The 19,150-nt window shown below is 39.3% G+C and overlaps 2 protein-coding genes across 2 annotated transcripts; both read right to left on the bottom strand.

The window, feature by feature from the left end:
- Positions 1-339: 339 nt before the first annotated feature.
- LOC137953427 (WD repeat-containing protein 26 homolog) lies at positions 340-11,957 on the bottom strand. The gene is made up of 5 exons (XM_068800837.1): positions 11,577-11,957; positions 9,603-10,512; positions 8,768-8,869; positions 2,696-3,325; positions 340-804 (listed from the first exon to the last, which is right to left on the bottom strand). The coding sequence occupies exons 2-5, from the start codon at positions 10,395-10,397 to the stop codon at positions 583-585; spliced, it is 1,749 nt and encodes a 582-aa protein (XP_068656938.1). The 5' UTR covers positions 10,398-10,512; positions 11,577-11,957; the 3' UTR covers positions 340-582.
- A 1,256-nt stretch (positions 11,958-13,213) lies between these two features.
- LOC137953438 (lipoyl synthase, chloroplastic-like) lies at positions 13,214-17,238 on the bottom strand. The gene is made up of 7 exons (XM_068800857.1): positions 16,734-17,238; positions 16,119-16,285; positions 14,845-14,935; positions 14,586-14,743; positions 13,956-14,127; positions 13,748-13,858; positions 13,214-13,625 (listed from the first exon to the last, which is right to left on the bottom strand). The coding sequence occupies exons 1-7, from the start codon at positions 17,094-17,096 to the stop codon at positions 13,512-13,514; spliced, it is 1,176 nt and encodes a 391-aa protein (XP_068656958.1). The 5' UTR covers positions 17,097-17,238; the 3' UTR covers positions 13,214-13,511.
- Positions 17,239-19,150: the final 1,912 nt, after the last annotated feature.

Below are 19,150 nucleotides of genomic sequence, written 5' to 3'. Positions count from 1 at the left end.
GAGAATATTCATGGTCGAAAGGTACCTTCATGGTTTACTTCAAGTTTGTCCTATGCTTTCTTGGCACTGAATGCACTAATAATTGATAACACTCAGAGAACACTTTCTTCTTCTCTTGAGAATTTTTCAACTTCGGGCTACCTTCCATTTTTATGGGAATATAAGACCCTTGAGTAGTAATCTCCCATAGATCAGATTCATATCTGGGGAAAAAGTGTTTCATTCTATATTTTTTAATAAAAATTAGTTAATTCCTTCACCACCATTCCAAGTTCTAGATACCACAACCACAAACTACGACAGAAAGGGAACAAACAGGAAAAGGGTGTAAAACAGCAGTGAATAGGATCAAGCTTCAATTCCCTAAGACACCTTCCAATGAAGAAAATAAATTTTAAAAGATGAACTAAAAAATGGTCATAATACAGTTTATTGGCAGATAGTGAGAGCGTTCAACTTTACACATTTGTTTGCCATGAGCTGCCAAATGTGAGATGGATACAAGGAGAATTTACATCGGCAACCTGGGTATGGTAGAAGAATGAAAGCACCTGCTGTCAACTAATTTTTTTTAATTTTGAATCATAAGGTACTTCCGTTGCAATGGTGAGCCACCCCGTTGCTGTAAGCTTCCTTCCTTTTCAGACTTGGCCTATTCAATCCCCAGATACGAATCGTCCGATCATCACTGGCTGATGCCAACATATGCGGGTTTGCTGGGTTCCAACTCACACAGTTAACAGCACCAGAGTGCCCAGGTAACACCTCTAACAGCTCTCCAGTAGTTCTATGCCAAATATAAACCTACAGAAAACGAGTCTCTCCTGTGATTTGGCAGAGCGAATAACAAGAAAAGAAGAAACAAGAAGTGACAAAAACAAGTTATCATTGGTGTCTTACAAACAACAGTTTTATATGGATATTTAAAGCACTGAGAAATTGTACTGGTGAAAAGAGAGGTAAAGAAAAATCAACCCATGCAGTGAGCGAGTCATTCATTGCCAAATAAAGGCAGAACGTTGTTTCCTATGACTTTTATACACAATTGCCATCACCTTATACACTTTTCCACACAAAGGAATCATTAGCAAACAGCACTGCAGTACCTCTAGCTCCAGGATCCAAACAAAGGCAGAGTAGCTTCCAGTGCCCGATCCACAGTATTGTGATGTTTTTTTTACACCACGCACAAACAAAGGAATTATGGGCAACACCCTAAAACCTGTGCTGGCCTTTTACTATGGACTTGCAAAGTGGATATCATGGATTCCACACTACACCTTGCCCTTGTTAAAGCAGTTGGAACTCCTCTCTTCCAACAATTCCAACATATTTAGAGGTTACCATGTGCCTCTTGCCGGGAAAGTGAGTCACTTGACCAAGATTGCACATCATCAAACAGCATATTTCCAAATCGCTTAGCGTAAGCATCAGCCATGAACTCTAGAATATACTTAAAATACACTACAATTAGTAACAAGGCCAATCTATTACCATCCATTATCAAGAGACACATGATGCAAAAACTTCATTAGAAATTATACTTTCAACAGCTAAGGATGCATTTGCTTTTGTAACAAATGATGTTTCACACTAATGACTGACTACAATCAGAGAACAGGTGTGTGCAACCATATCAGACTGAGAGCTACCCGGCCTCGATAAAAAGGTAGAGGTACTGCCTATAAACTTGATAGAGTGGAGTATGAGAGAAAATGAAAATCTCCTGCAAGTTAGCTTGAAGTATGGCTTCTTATTTCAGGTTAGAGTTAGTCCAAGAACCTGATTCCAAGTTGGCTAGAACCAAGAGCACAGGGTGTTGGTGGAACTTATGACTTTAGAAGATAAATGAATCCAATACCAACTTCGAAATGCCTCCACATATTCCAATCCTCCTTCAGTGGCTCTCTATAGATTTAAGGTAACTCTAATGTGGTCATTGGATGGTGCTCGTCCCTGTCTCAACTCCCTTAGTGCCATTGGCAGTACTTTCATGAGATTATGGATATTTCTAACTCCCTCCATTGTTCTTGGAATTATATTCCATGACCAGCTAATGCCTTAGCTGACTCATTTGCCAAGTAAGGAGTTTCCCTTCAATCAGTTGTTGTAATAGGAGCCCTTTAGCTTGTGTTGTATTCTTTGCGTTCAGGCCTTTCAATAAAATCTTGCCTTTTCTAAAAAAATATAAAATAAAATAAAGGCAAGTTCATAAAATGTAACGATGACCATCTCATTAAAGGTGGAGAAAAGTTCTCAACTTGGTTTTCTTGGGACAATAGAATATCAAAGGTTTTAAATGACAAACAAAAAACAATTTTCTTTTCCAAACATCAAGTTTGTCTATCAAAAAAAAAAATGGGAAAGTGACAGAGAATTTGAGCATAAGCTGACCCAATTTTGTTTCCAATGCAAATTTAATGTATAAAGTACATGCACTTGTTACTAAATCAGTCACCACTGAATATTTTTGTTTCTTCTTGGAATTCACACTTAATCTCAGATACAAACTTATAATAGAGCCAGAAAAAATAACATATTGTTCAGACTCAAGAATTCTCTACTGTTGGAGTCTAACAAGAGCTAAGAAAATGATTTAATATTTCCTATGAATTGGTTAGGATATGCAATAAAAAATTGAATCCACCACTAAAGCACCATATGGTAATGAAATATAGGCATAAAATACACATACCTGTGAATCTTCGCTTCCACTAGCAATGAAAGCTTGCTTAAACCCACCAAAACAAGACCTTATTACAAATCGGGTCCTTTTATGACCTTTGTACTTAGCAACAAGTTTCAATTCCCCAACAATGCTCCACAAATGAATCTCTTGGTTTATAAGATTTACCAACAAATATTTATCATCTCTAGACAGGGAAAATGAAGTTATTGTCTGCTCTTCCTCAATCAGTCTCTCATGCTTTTCTTCCCTCTCGAGTAACAGAATTCCATTTTCCATACACATCGTAATGATCTGCCGACCATCAGATGTAACAGCCATGTCTGAGATCTTAAGGATCCGGTGTCCTTTCCATGTTTCCACCTCTTTTCCATCCAAGTCCCACATGCAGATACTCTTATCTGTCAAGCCAGACAGTACCCTTTTTCCATCGGGCAGCCATCCACATGATATTTGGCCAATCCCAGGCTTCTCGTAAACATGAAGGCATAAACCAGAGATGACATCCCAGCGGCGAATAGACTCCTCCATCCCACATGTAAGAATCTGACGATCATCAGGGCTCCATGCTACAGTCAATATAGGCTTCTGATGGCCAGTAAGGGTGTGTCTTTCTACTACGGTGCCATCCTCATTAACCTACAACATCAAAATACAAAATTAGGTTCACTCTAAAAAATAAAAGCACTTGAAGTCATTTTTTCAAATGAAAAGAATAATGAAATGATAAATATCAAGTAAAAAGTCAATATTAACAACAAGTAGGGTAATAATGTTATTGGACATGTAGAATCCTCATAATTTCTTGACATGTTCATCTGCAATGCCAATGTTTCTCAAAATCCAGAACCCACTATTAACTTTTCATAAACTAAAGCAACTGAGTTATATAAAGCATGACCAAAAATCAAGAAAAAAAAAAAACAATACTTTGCTAAACATATAATAAATGGTGGAGACTACCAATCTTTTGTGATCCCAGTAACAATTGTTGGTTGAACTTTTGATTACTCCTTGGCAAGTTAGGTTTTGGACCCAGATGGCGGCTCTGGTTTAATTGTACCTCTTGCTTCCAAGGTGGTCCTCATCAATGGATTTCCATTTGGGTATTTAGAGGATCTCATGGAATCCAGCAAGGTGACCCTCTCTCACTGCTTCTTTTCAAAATTATTGGGAGAGCCATCCATCTCTGTTCTACTTGGCAAGGCGGTCTGGCTGGCTGAATCTTCCACTCCTAACCTTAAAATCCTCTCCTTCAATTTGCTGACGATACATACCATTTGCTGTGTGAATGGTACCTTTGAGCAAATCCTTAACCTGAAAGCCTTCCCTGGCCTCTTTGAGATTATCTCAAGTCAGCATGTCAATTGGTCCAAATCTACAATCTTTGGGTTCAATTTGGACAAACTGACCATTGACTCTTTTGTCAATACTCATGGTTGCCTCTCCTCTACAAGTTCTTCCCTTGCCAACCCAACAAAGCTCTTTGGTTTCCTGACCTTGAAGAAATGGAGCAGTCTGTCTTCCTGGAAAGGTAGGACTTATCCAATACAAGTAACCTTACCCATCTTTTGTCACTACTCATGGTTGCCTCTCCTCTACCCTCCCTTTCTTTCCTTGCCAACACAAAGCTCTTTGGCTCCTTGCCCTTGAAAAAATGGAGCACCATCTTTCTTCTTGGAAAGGTCGGACTTATCCAATGCCAGTAACCTTACCCCTCTTAACTCCCTTGCGGACCTTCCTTCAGATTTCATGTCCTTCCTACCTTCCCAGCTGCCAATAGGATTGATGCTCTTCAGAGGAGGTTTCTTTGGAGGGTACCTCAGATGGTTTCAAGCATCATTTGGTGCAATAGAATCAGGCTACTCCCTGAAGAAATTAGCCGGGTCTTTGAATTACTATCATGCTCTCCCCACTAAATGGTGTTGCAGATTTGGGATGTACACAAATTCCATTTGGAGGCACTTTATCAATGCTAAGCTGAGGGTCAGATGATAGTTGTTGGTGGCTCAGAATGTCCCTGGCCATAGATTATCCCCCGCGGAGACAGTTCATTACTTTGCTTCCTAGATACCAGTCAGAGTGTCTCTTTTACAGTGAGAACGGCACATTCATTCAGGTCTGGCTGGACTAGTGGATGGGGGATGGCCCTATAATGAATTATTTCCTGCTGATTGGAAGCATTGTTGCTAGCCCCTTTATGTTGGTTGTTGAGGCCCTTCCACTTGATTCCAGCATTCATGGCTGGACTTCAATCTGCAAAGGAACCTCAGGGATGAAGAGGCTATTGAAGCTAGCTCCCTTCTCAAATCCTGTGCAAAGCGCTACATTCAGAGACAATTAAATGACAAGCTCATCTGGTTTCCAGGTCCTCCATTGTGGCCTCTTGTTTTGATAATATTATGGGCCGCATTCTCTTCCAGCTCAAGAAGCTCATTCTGCTTTGTCTCTCTGCAAACCCTAAAGTTTTGTTCTTCAGTCACAGTGCCTTAATACTCACTTTTACCAATCCTAGTAAGTGGGGAACTTAGGTTGCCAGCCCTACCAGCAAGCTTTGTCTGATGATTGATAAGTCTATGGCATCTATTCCCTCATTGCTCTCCCACTTGGGATATATGGTCCGCATTCTCTTCCAGCTCAAGAAGCTCATTCTGCCTTGTCTCTCTGCAGACCCTAAAGCTTTGTTCTTCAGTCACACTGCATTAATACTCACTTTTACCAATCCTAGTAAGTGGGGAACTTAGGTTGCCAGCCCTATCAGCAAGCTTTGTCTGATGATTGATAAGTCCATGGCATCCATTCCCTCATTGCTCTCCCACTTGGGATATATGGTGCCCCCCCCCCCCCCCCCCCCAAGTTTTAGAGACTCTATCACTCAAGGTGCCTCTATTGTGATGCCAAAGGTTGGAAAAATCTCGAGTCGAGCTTGTCTTGCTCACATCCCTTGGGGCCATGGCTTGAAAAAGATTAAAGGAACTTCAATGGCAAAGGTTAGTCCCATGGGAAGTATTATTGAGTGTATTTCTTTCTTTACACATCATCTCAGGGGGTTAGTACTCGAGGAAAGGTCAAGCATATTACTCTGGGCATCTTACAGAGTAATTACAAGCTTGTGGGTTGCCCTTTGGTTCCTAGGCATAAGGTTGCTTCATCTCCACCTCACAGATTGATCAAAATAAATTTTTTGTGGCTGCTCCAATTCTCAGCAAGCAGATTTTGGTGGGGCTTTCAGATTGCAGGATGATGCTGTTCTTGCCTCCTTCAAGGACCAGTTTGGCAGCACCAACTCAACTCTTGCTGAACTTCATCCTTTGCTTACTGGCCCTAGATTTTTTGCTCCATCAGAGATCTCATGGTTAAAGGCTTTCTAAGGTCATGATTAGTTGGACCAAGAAGGGCCCTTCTTTGGAGAAGAATCTTCAATCTCCTGGGTTAATTTCAGTAAGGTGTTAGATTCAATGTCAGGTCGATGTCTGATGTGAATTTCTGGACTGATTCTGGATGGGGGAGAGACTGGCTGAAGATATTTTATGCTCCATGCCCTAGCAAGAAACAAGTGCATGAAAGTTATTCAAGCTCAATTCGGCTCTGATTAGGACGTGGGTCTGCATCAAAATCTGTATGATGATGACACCCTGAGTGCTAGTAGCCTGCTAAATAATCTGGGAAGTTTAAAGGGTAATGGCAAAGATACCATTCTTCGGAATTGGGAGACTAGTGAAGACTTCTCAGTTGCCTCTTTTCACAAGGGAAGACGTTTCACAATCCCACGTCAATGCATCGTTGCTGGTCTGGCCTGCAAACTAGTAGGACCTCTGAAAACTCTCTTCTTTGGCTGATGAGCTATCAAAAATAAAATTTTTACTCATGACAACTTACACAAAAGAGGCTAATGAGGCACAATGACAATCAACTCAAGTTGCAGGCTCCCTGGGGAGGTTGATGAAACAGTTGATTACCTTTTACTCTCCTGCACATTTACTTCAAAAGTTTGGAGTAGCATGTTGGGGATTATCAACATCAGCATGTGTTTTCCTGCCACCTTTATCTTTGCCGTGTTGCCATGAAGTATATAGACTAAACATAACAATCAGGTCTTTGATAGCCAAGGCTGAGACTTCAACTCGAGTTCTGGAAAGGCCTATCTGGCTCACCCCTATTGTCAGTCCTCGAGTTCTTGGGCATTGACCACGCGCCCCCCCCCCCCCCCCCCCCCCCCAAAAAAATGGCTTGGTGAAGCTCAACTTTGACAGGAGTGCTAAGGGAAACCAAGGGGCTGCTGGTTCCACCAGTGTGTTCTGTAACCATGAGAGGAAGACAATTCCACTGTACACTACCTCCCTTGGAAATGCTGATTCATTAGCTGCTGAAACTCGTGCCATCCTTAACTGGCATCATTTCAGCACCCTGCTAGTCGTGAAAGGAGACTCATCCTTATTAATTTAATAGTCAAGGCATCATGTTAATCCACCCGGGAGGCTACTGTTCAGATGGAAGAAGTGTTCAATTTTGTCTCAGCCCCACTCTAGTAATTTAACAGTGAAGGCGTCCTCGCCCAAATGGAAAAAGTTTTCGATTTGGCTCAGCCCCATTCTATTACTTTGGCTTCATAAATTGCACTCCCTGCCAATTCTCAGGCCTTCAAGTTGTTTGTTTGATTCCATGTTCTTGTAATTTCGCAGCATTCTTGTACTTGTAACTTTAGCTGGCCCCTTTGGCCTACGAAAGTAGCACTTTGCATTTTCCCCCTCTAATAAAACCTCTCTTTTGCTCTTTTAAAAATAAATAATCTAAAAAAAAAAAAAAAAAATTGGTGCAAGAATGATCTTGACTGTCCTCGGCACCATTGGCTCACATTTCACAAAATTCAAATCCTTAATTTTTCTTTTGTTTCTAGTTGGGCTCCAAGCTCCCCTCTCTCAGCTAATTGTATAAATGATTACATAGTGAAAGAAGGGTTTAATTTATCTCTCGTTGTTATGTGACCCCCTTCTCAGCTTCTTGTTGTTTTGCCTTTGGATAGTAACAGCACAAATGATTTTGACTGAACTCAGCAATAATAGCACAAAAACTCATGGCAGATGCTTCCAAATAAATTGATAATTTAATGTTGGGTGGTTTGACAAAATCAAACTTTATTTCTCAGTAACTTTCACATACTAAACTTCAAAACAGATGAGCAGAATAAGACTCTCCAGAAGTTTTCATGTTTGATGATCAATATGTTCATGCAGTGGTGACATTAAATCCATCATTGCTCCACCCGAAATCCAAGTCAACAGGTTTGTAAGGCCTCTTGGATAACAACACCTCAGTCAACTCATGCTCAATTGGAGGCCCTCTGAACACAAAAGACCACCAAACAAAAGAACCTAACTCCTTGCAAAAGGAACCCTCACTACCACCTAGTAATGGATGTACAGTTACGTTTTCAGAGGAAATGATGCAAGCATCTGTATTTGTGGTACCATCTTCAGGATGGCAACTCAGATGATGATAATATTGGTTATGATGGCAGAACCAAAATAAATAAATATTGGTGAAGAGCGTTGCTCTGGGCTTGCTCCTTACCCAGATAAAAGACTATCTTACATAACTTTAGCTGCACTATGATTTGGTTAAGGCAACTGTAATAGGTAGTAAGCTAGTTTTACCTCTATTTTTTTTTTTCTCCAGTCAATAACTTTCAGCACCTCTCCGTATTAATAACAATAAAGACTTGTGATTTCATTAAAAAGAAAAGGAAAGAAACAGGAGGAAATAAATAAATACTTTTTTATAACAAAGGAAAATTAAAACTTAAAATGAGAAACACCAGAAAGGCACTATTAGTTTCATTTTTTTCCTCTCGTCAACTTTCACCCACTGGACCCACAATTTGAACTCCTAGCTCCCAAAAAAGAAACTAACAAAGGAACACCTAAAAAAGTAACAATGGACAGAAACAAGGTTTTAGGATATATGGCATGTAAAATTGAACCAATAACCAAGCAATGAACAGAACATATTGTCCTACCCTTACAACAAGGAAAATAGAAGGTTTGAACATTCCACTTCAACATTTGAGTCAACAAAGGTTACCTCCCATATAATAGCTGAACGATCATTGGAAGAGGAGGCCAAGTATCTTCCATTATTTGAAAATTGCAGAAACCATACCTCATCATGATGTGCTTGCAACACCTGCTTCAAACAAAGGTACAACTTTTCCACATCAAAAACCAAATACATCAAAAAATTCTAAGCACTTTTCATCCATTATTCCAAAAGAAAATAATAAAAATTATTTTAGCACTCTTTGTGATAGGAATTTCAGGCAAATAAGACAATAACTAGCTAAGAAATTACCTAGGCCATTGACAGTTCTTGGATCAAGAACCCATTGGAAATCAGCTATGCCGTTGACAGTTCTTTTTCATCATTATTGCTTATTACATGTTTTATTTACAAAAAACTCATTAAATTACAATGTTTGAAAGGCTACGGTCCTCTCATGTTAATCCCAAGGATCACACCAAGATCTTGCATTTAAAACTTTTAACATCTCCAAGAAGGTCAGAAGCCACTCAATATCTGATCACATGTCTCCTGCTTATTCACATGCAATAGGACATAATCATATTCATACATCTCTACTTCTTAATTTGAAGTTCCATCAAACTAGTTGCACAGAACCCTCTTATCTGTATATCCTTATCCTGCAAATATTTTAACATTTGCGAGTTAACAACACACCCACCCCCACCCCCTTCTGCACATGCACAAACAAATATCTTAGAAGATGGACATGCACAAATGCTTATTTTAATGAGACAACACAATGGAGAAAAAGTACAAACTGAGGAATAGGACAAATTAGTAGAGTTATCAATATTAAGAAAAGGAGGGAAAAAAAGGTCACAGAGAGAGTTCAAACCTGCACGGTTTGAGAAGGAATTTGGTCTCTTCCACACTGGTGATCTGAGTACAATGACAAGGAACTATCCAAAGAGTTGTGGAAGACACAAGCTTCCCTCTGCACATTCAATGCTTGTTCCACCAAATGCTCTAACCTCCTCTCTGGAATCATAACTGTGGGGGGAAGCAAGTTCTGCAGGTTCTCCAAAAGCTTCAAACGTAAATTCACATTAATGACATCTTGACTGCTGAGTCCAAGCAGTTCACACTGGGCAGGACATACAAGGCAGCCTGAGAGTTCATGGACCCGCTTTGTTTTTATGCCAAGTGGCACAATCTCGGACCTCAGTGTCTTTAGAGCATCCATGATATTGTCATTTTCTAATAGTTCAAAGAATTTTTGTTCCAATATTAAAAAAGAAGCAGATTTTAGAATATTTTCATCCAAAAGACCTATCTTTTGCAACGTGGAAACACTCGCATCCCATTGCCCATCAAGCACTTGTTTCCGGAATAGATTGACCCTGGATGAGTGTAAAGGAATCCCAGATTCCTCTTCTAAAAGTTTCCCACTTTTTTCATAGCCAAGAGAATAAAGGGCCTTAGTAATAATCCTGACAAACTCGACTCTTTTGATAACTCCTTTAGAACCAACCATCTCTTCATCTCCTTGGGAAGGTAGTGGCCTTGCCATTGAGTCTCCCAAAGAGCAGGTGGTTGGCCCAGTGAAAAAACTGTTGTCTGAGAGGCTCAATTCTTCTGAGGACACTTTTACACGTTTCGAGTGTGGCTCATGGTCCTCTACACCTCCCATGAAATGCCCAGTTCAGCCCATATATTCCACACAACCAAAGAAGAATGCCCAACTGCTAAATGGCGAATGAGTTTCTCTAACATGCCTCCCAATGAACAAGAATCACAGTGATTTTCTGCAAAAAGTTATGAAAGAAGGATAAAATTATGAACACAACGAAACATTAATGATCTTCAGGATGCATCTTGACTGCCATAAAAAATAAAAATAAAAAAATAAAAATATTATAAGGCTTGACTTGTCAAGAGTAAGAAGGAGGTTTAAACTCTTCAATCAAACTGAAGGGGTAAGTATGCAAGAATCCTAACTTTCACTTCTCTGCTTTATTAAACTATAGCAAGACTACACAAAAGTTTTACAGAATCAAGCAAAGAAAGAACTAAATTGTTGGCTATGGCCAGTTATCAGCTACTCTGGTATTTTCTTTTGAAAATATGAGAGATATTATTAAGTAGGAGGAGAGAATACAGCTATCAGCAACTCATGAACTTACAAGTATCACTAGAACTCAGTGTGGATTACAGAATGCTGACTAACTCAATGTGCTTCAAACATTAGTTAAAGTCATCCCAAGAAAATGTGTCAACGACACAGAGTTCACATGGGAAGAAACTTTATTGCAACAATGAGATACCTACTTATGATTAATCTGCCAAAAGAACTTAAAAATGGGTCAGCAAGGCAGCAATAATCCTTCCCAACCCACAAGGCATCGGTTAATAAGAAAGAACCTGGACAAAAACAAATCCAAAATCCAACATACATTGGTAGCAGCTCAACATGGCAGTCTAGCACCTTTTTTTTTTGCCTTTGCAAGAAGTGCCATTTACGCATGCGACTGTTTTCAGCTTTTGTAACAAAGATATTATTTGCAAATACAAGTCTCATACTGTAAGCCGCAAGGCTAAGACTAACAGATTTATTCTTTTCCTCTAGTGAAATAAGAAGATGACAGCAAAAGACATTGCCGACAAGAAAAGGCCCTGCTTCAAAAATGATTCTTCACAAAATAAAAGACTCTCATTGGTCAATTTAAATTGCAAACGTTTACTGATGGCAAGGAACCTACAATCAGTCAAGGGGCTAACATCCATATGAAAACAATCACAAATAAAGATGCCCCCACCAAGACAATTAAAAGAGGGGAAAGAGAGCAGATATTCAACAGAGATTTCTAACCTGAAACAAAGGCATCCGATTGTGGGGATTCCGCGGATCTAAACCCCCACTCGGAAATCGCCCGAAAATTACAAAAAATACAGATTTGGAAAACCCCCAGATGGCGATTTTATTAAGGAGCCGATTTCGGGTCAAAAGCGCCAATACCCATATGTGAAATCCATCAGAGAAATATCCATAGATAATGAACAGAGAAATATAGAGCGGCAGAGACCAAACCCTCACAAAAAAAGCTTTTCTTTCTCTGTCTATATTGTGCACATTAATATTTTCAAAGTAGGTTAGTTCTGCAATGGAAGTAAGAGAAAAGATGAGGAAAAGAATATAAGGGATATAAGAAGCTTTTCTTTGAGGCCATGTGTAGAAGGGAGATGGATTGTTTTTTGCAGGTAGCATGGAGTTGTCTTGGCGTGGAGGAAAACAACTCTTTTTATGGGAGATTCAAGGGGATGTGATTGTCTTTTTATCATTTTTTTGCATCTATTCTGTCATCTGTGACGGAAAAGTAAATGTGAATTATCAATGTAGATGTATCATGTAATGCAAAAAGCTCATGTGGGGAGTGCTCCCCTTCTCCCCGAAGCATTCAGGTAAAAGTGGGTACCTGGATTTCTTTTACCAGCAGAGCGAACGACGACTGTTTTCAATTTTTAATATAGAAAATGGGATTGTAAATCAGCAACTGTATCTTCCCAGATGATTCTCGAATATGGTTCCGAACTTCCGACGCATTTTGATGATGGCAATGGACGCTGTAGATTTTGGATCGTGTACAATAAATGGAGAAGAGAAACAAACACTAGCAGCTACTTCCTTCAACTTGCACATTGTTAATCGAGGGACCAATGAAACAAGCCTCTTTTGGTTTGGCCTTTGGCATTCTTACGATGGTTTTCCCCTCTTTGACTGTATCTGCCATGGTAGAAACGTAGTAGGTGAGCATAGTTACCAATGGCACTCTTGAAAATAGCACTTGAAGATCAGGTTTATGTCACCTGTAATAGGGACTTCAGACATGGCAATTCGGGGAGACTGGCAAGAAAATTGGACTCAACTTATTTTATATTTGATTACATATTTTTTTATATAGGTAATTTATTAGTATTTTTTAGATAAGTATTATATAATAATATACTTTTTCTAATTAAATACTTGATACGCAATATTTTATTTTTAATACTATATTTCATAATTTATCTACTATTAGCATTATTATTTAACATTATTACTTCTTACTTACTCTAATTAAAAATTTCCTGATTAATAATATCTATTACTTCTAATTGTTTAATTATTTACTTTTTGAATTAAGTTTTTATATTTATTAATTTAAATTTTATTATTCCTACTAAAATATTTACTACTAATTAAATAAGGAAGATATACCGATTTCTACTTTGGTGTGTATGTTCTAATTACACTAAATAATAAATATAATTAATTATTATATTTCTTAATATTACTATTAAATTATTGTCTAAATAAATATAATTTAATATTATTAGAAATATTAAAATATTTAATAAAAATACTTTTTCTTTGATTTTCATTTCTGAATTCCATTGCACTATTTTAAAAATGTCCAGTTCTTCAAGCATTTCTCTCTCAGGATCATTCTGATAACTTTAGTTCAATAACTTAACTAAAATCATAAAGGTGTTTACAAGAATGAAAAGTTGTCAAACAAAAAAGAGAACAATATCACCCATGAAATATAAAAAAGTTACATCAAAATGACTATAAAATCCTCACTGAGTATCAATAATCATGCCCTCACTAACATCATTCTATTGAAATGTACATTGCTTTTTTAGAAAAAAATTCCACATCCACCTGGAACACCAAGCCTGCTTCCAGAACTGCCAAAAAGCTACCACAGATACAGAAACTGGGTAAATTTGATGGGAGCAAGACCAGAGGCATTGTGGAAATCCTTTACATCTCATCATCTAAGAAAGCTGAGTTGAATCTTCCAGATGCAAATTTAGCTCTTTCTTCTTTCACCATTGTCTGCACAAACAGCTCTCCTGCCCTATAAGAAGATCGAACCTAAAAAGGCTCATCCATAAGAGAGACCCCATTAAGCAACAGCCTAGGCTGAGAAGTTCATATTAATTTGCAGGACACAAATAAAATAAACAACATTTCACGAAGAATCCCTAAGAATTTACCAGAGGTCCACTGGCAACATATCGGAAACCGATTGACTCTCCATACTTCTTCCAGAAGTCAAACTTTTCAGGAGTCACATATTCTTTTACTGTCAAGTGGAGCGGAGTCGGCTGCAATAAAGCAGTCATGTAAGTCTTCATGACAATAGGAGCTAATAGAGAAAACATAGACTTCAGGACTGTCTACCACAAAGATTGTTTCTAGCACCTGTAAGTACTGTCCTAGAGTGAGAATATCAACATTTATGGCTCGCAAATCAGCCATTGTCTGTTTCACCTCTTCATCTGACTCTCCAAGGCCGACCATGATAGAAGATTTTGTTATCATTCCCTCTTGGTAGAGCTTAGCATGTTTTAGAACAGATAAACTCTGCTCATACCTATTTCAATAAGCCAAAGACAAAGTCATTGCCTTAGGACATATAAAAGGAAGGCTGGGGAAGGCTCCAAAGAAAATATATTCTACACATGCATTAGTTACGTAGCTGCACCCTCCACAAATCTACAGGCCTTACTAGTAGAGGACACAAGATTATTTATCCAACTTTACAATTCTTTCACTCAACAACTGTTGACTGGATCCAGTAAGCATATCAGAATACATTTTTTTTTAATGAATTTGTGTCAAAGTCGCTTTAATATATAAATATTATTTTCTAAATATTAGCATTTTTTTTTACCTTGACTACACACTCACACACACCCATTACCCTTGGTGGGACTTGAACCCAAAACCTCACACTAGAAACCTCCCTTGTGACCACAGCCAAAGACCCAAGTCACAATTATTACCAATAAAGATCATTTAGCTAAAAGAATAAAAAGTATGCTTCCTTACCCTGCTCGGGGATCTCTAACAATACGCTGAAGTCTTTTTACAGTCTCTATGTTGTGAGCAAACACATCAAGCCCAGAATGGACCAAAGATGTTACAGCCTCGAGATCACCTCGGAAATCAGAAGTTAAGCACTCGACCAGGATCTCGGGCTTCATGCGCTGCACAGTGAACATCAAGGAGTCAATTTACATTGGGAACTTGCCAGTAAACCCCTGTCAAATGAGTTCTTTGGAGTCAACTCAGCTTAAGATCTATAAACCTTTAAAGCTTTAACAGTATCAGCAAAATGGCCACTGCCACCATCTGGTAGGTCGTCACGATCCACACTGGTCAATACAATGTAGTCCACACTACCAAATCATAGAAAACAAAGATAACAAATGAGGGAGCTATTACATCAAATAGCCAATGCAGAAAAAGCATGCATTTTAGTACACTTTTTTGACAGCCAAAAAGGATACTTTAAAAAATTTTCAACAGTTCTCAACCATTTCTCAAGTGATTGTTAAATTGTGCATCAGTGAGACAGAGGACGAAGCCATGGTGTGGCCAGACACCAAGGAGGAAGACTGTGCGAGTTCACCTTGGACGGCCACTCCTTGTAATCTTTTATAGCATTAATACAAGGTTACTTTCTCTCCCAATTCCATTGTCTTTCTACCTTTTTATTACTCATACTTCACTTGAGAGGAAGGAGTTTGCAACGTTGATCTAAGGGGCGAGAGGCTGTACTACCTTTGACGGATTGAAGGTAGGCCTTCGCGGGAGTTCCGCTAGCCAAAGTTTAGGCTCATCTGACCTCATGACAATCAGACCTAAAAACTGAAATCTGAGATAGATCAAGAATGTAGTACAGACTCAAAGCCACTAACTAGTAGCTTCACCCAACTGGCTATTCTGGATGTCCTTCACCTAACATTCACTGAGTTGGACCACTTACAGAATTAAGACACCTTGGCCTTGGCTTGCTCATTGCTATCTCCTGCAAAAGCATATCCACTTCATCTTTTTTTTCATTACTACCTGGCACAGAGGCAAACTTGGATCCCATACTTCACAACAATGGGACTCTTTCCAAAAAGTCCAAAGAAAAACCACTTCATTGATGAATGCACTACATAAGTACTAGAATGGGAAGAACAGAGCAGAATCTGGGTCTTCAACCAAAATATCAAAGAGGTCATGAGAACTGCCCAAATGTTACCAGCCAGCTTTGGAACACAGATGTGCAATTTATCATCGAACTCTCCAATATTAGTGGATTGATATTGTGGGTCCAAAAGGGCACACTGATCATAGACCTTCCAAACTCCCTCCAGCTTGAAATATTGCAGTGAGGGTTGTCCATACAGCAATGACTCTTAGGGTGGAATGAGTATTTGCCACTTCCCCTTATTGAAATTTGACCAAAAAAAAGGAATAGATTTTATGTAGAAACTTTTATGGTTTATTCAAATACGTTATAACCTCTACTGGTGGAAGAACAGCAGAAAATGTTTCCATTAGTTTGAAATTGAATTCTTGAAAGCATACCCCCAGCTTGCAATTGCCTTGGCAGTGTTCTCTGGCTCCATTCGGTCAGGAGGGGCTGGGTTTTTGCTGGTTTTCACGGCACAGAAACGGCAGCCACGTGTGCAAGTATCACCTAGAAGCATGATTGTAGCAGTAGCAATACCATCACCTCCACCGCCATTCCAACACTGCACCAAAACCACATAAATAAAATCAGGCAGCGAAATTCTCGAGTTTCAGACCGTGCTTTCACAGAATTATTAGACTCTACCTAAACTTTAGTTGCCGCATATCAAGTACGATAATGTAATTCAACTAAATGATATTGTAATTAGAAAAGATGGACATTGGCTTTCTTTCATCGCCCAAGCTCTACCTTAAAACCCGTCAAACTCCATCGAAACTGCAGCTAGCTAGATCAGTGTTAAGTATAAAACGCTTGGGAAAAAAAAAAAAGGAAAATCAAATCAAATTTACCACACAAAACCGAACGCTGAGAATCACGCGAAAATTCAAACGAACCAACTGAATATAAATGGCAAGCTGACACTGCAGAGAACCAACTGAAACTTCCAAAGACGACAGGACTGGGAGAAGAAAGAAAAATCAAAGAAAGAAAGAAACACAAAGTTATACCTCTCCGATGTTGGGACATTGTGCTTCTTCACAAACTGTGTTCAACTTCAACTGAGACAATTGCTCCTTCACTTGCTGATACCTTTCCCCTTGCGGCGCTTTCTGCCGCAACCAATCCGGTTTCTTGACATTCGGATCTCGACCAGTATAGGGCCCAAGACCACCGGGGTAGGGGCTCGTCAAGCTGACCGCCTTAGACTCGAACAATTTCGACGACTGCAGAGGGTTCGACTCGGTTTGGTTCGAAGAATCGACGGCTTCCGAGCGAATGACAGGGCGATAGCTGAAAATACCATTTCCTGGCTTGACAGAAGAAATTGGCACAAAAGACAGTGCGGCATTGTGGAGAGATTGCTGGATCATTTTCGATTTCTATGAAATATGGATGGGAAGAAATGCAAAGGAACGAAAAAGAAGAAAGGGGATCCGAGTAAAAGGATTTCAGATCTTCCGGTGAATTGGTGGAGAAGTCTCCACTGCCGGACTTCGGTTCCTCCGTTGATGGCTGTCGTTAGTTTCGAAGATAGAGATTTAATTTGCGGAAACTGCAAAGGAAAATATTGACAATAAAGATGACGTGGCAAATCCAGGTCAGGTAGACCACGCCGAATCAGCAAAGCAAGCTTGAGATGCATGGGAAGAGAAGGAGACAAATGAAACTATTTGAATAATTAAGAAGAAAATGTTCGAACAATAAAGTGGCTCAACATAAAATTTTGTTGTATTCTAATAAGAAGAAAATTGTCTGAATAAAGGCAAAATTTGAACAAAGTGAACTAACAAAGGATTTGGTCGAAAAAGAGAATGTTCGAACAAAGATGATGTTTGAACCATGGTTATTTTTATCACCAATATGTATCGGGTACTCAAAATGTATCAAATTTTGAGATACTATAACACCCCTTATTAGTCAATACAAACCGATATAGGGGGTTGTATCAATCGATACTATCGGAAATTGAATTACTTGATATGTGCCAATAACATGACAAGGGCAATATTGTTCGAACATTGTGTGAATTGAGATGTTCAAACACAATACATGGACAAAATATTTGGGAGATTTGAAGAATGTTTGAACAAGGTCGAGTGTTCTAACAAACCCCTTGAGTAGAAGCTTAATTTTATCTGGTCTCTTGGATTATCTCGGAAGCCGTTGTTAATGAGGACTTCTTACTCCTGACAAATTTTTAGTATTAATTTTTCCCATTTTTTGAACGGGTTAAGCCAAGAACAAGCCAAAGACTCCATGCAACCATTCACAGTATCATGTATCATAATAATCTTTAACGCCATAAAAACTCAATAATATTACAATCTGCAAGGTTCCCACCATAACACCATTAACTGTGAAATACAAACAAAGCCCTTCAAAGACAGTACAGATACATAGATAAGCAGGAACTAACGTAAAATTACTGTACACACTGGTCTATCAACGGCTGGGGGGAGGGGAGAAGAAAGGGATCTTTGGGATTGATGGAATGGAAGGAATGCTGGGGATCGAGGGGATGGTTGGAAAGGAAGGAATGGAGGAAATAGAAGGGATGTTTGGAATGGAAGGAATGGTGGGGAAAGAAGGGATGTTTGGAATGGAAGACACTGGCGGCAACGTGACCTTCGGCAGCGTTGGGATGGTGGGAATGGGTAATGCCGGCATCGGCGGCACCACCGGCTGTGTCGGTTTTGGCAGTGACGGGATTGCTGGGACTGGTGGCAACGTAGGCTTGGGTAAGGTGGGGATGGACAAGGCGGGTGGTGGAGCTGCAGTGTCTAACAGTCGGCGAGCTGGGAGGCATGAGTGTTGGCTCACTAACAAGAAGGTGATGAGCAGTGAGAAGAAAGAGCTGGGGTGGCTAGACGCCATGATTGATGGGTGAAAAGAGCTTGAGAATGGCTGAGGAGGAAGAAGATATTGCTTAGTGGGTATTGAGAGGAGGAGATTTGATGCGTTTTTATAGAGAGAGAGAGAGAGAGGAGCAGAAATTGCTGCATTTGGGGTTGCTTCTGTTCTGTGTGATAGTTGGTTCAACTTCTTGGATATATTTCTTTGTCAATGTCAAAGGGAAGCTAAGATTAGATACAAAATAGGTTGCGAATTTCTTCAAGCACGCAAACCTTTTCTCTATCCTGTACATTCGGAGTCGGAAATTTTGTATAAGATAGTTGTATCTATTTCACTGTTTCTGGCTCATTTTGATGATCACAAAAGAACAACAAATGAGAAAAATATAAAACCAAGACCGAGAGAAGTGATAATCAGGTTTAGTACAACCAAATGGAACTCTGTTAGAACTAGGTAGGAAAAATATCATATGTTTGTTGCTCCTAGTATACTCGTCTTCGTCCAAGTTTCTTCAAGTACAACCTTACCTCGTTCCTTACCTTACCACTGTTAAGCATTTCACCAATTTCCA

This window comes from Aristolochia californica, unplaced genomic scaffold, assembly GCF_029961685.1.
Source record: "Aristolochia californica isolate CCGP_79_NKW_82.1479 unplaced genomic scaffold, dmAriCali1.0.hap1 SCAF_16, whole genome shotgun sequence".
NCBI classification, from domain to species: domain Eukaryota; kingdom Viridiplantae; phylum Streptophyta; class Magnoliopsida; order Piperales; family Aristolochiaceae; genus Aristolochia; species Aristolochia californica.
This window is presented reverse-complemented; position numbering and strand designations above follow the sequence as displayed.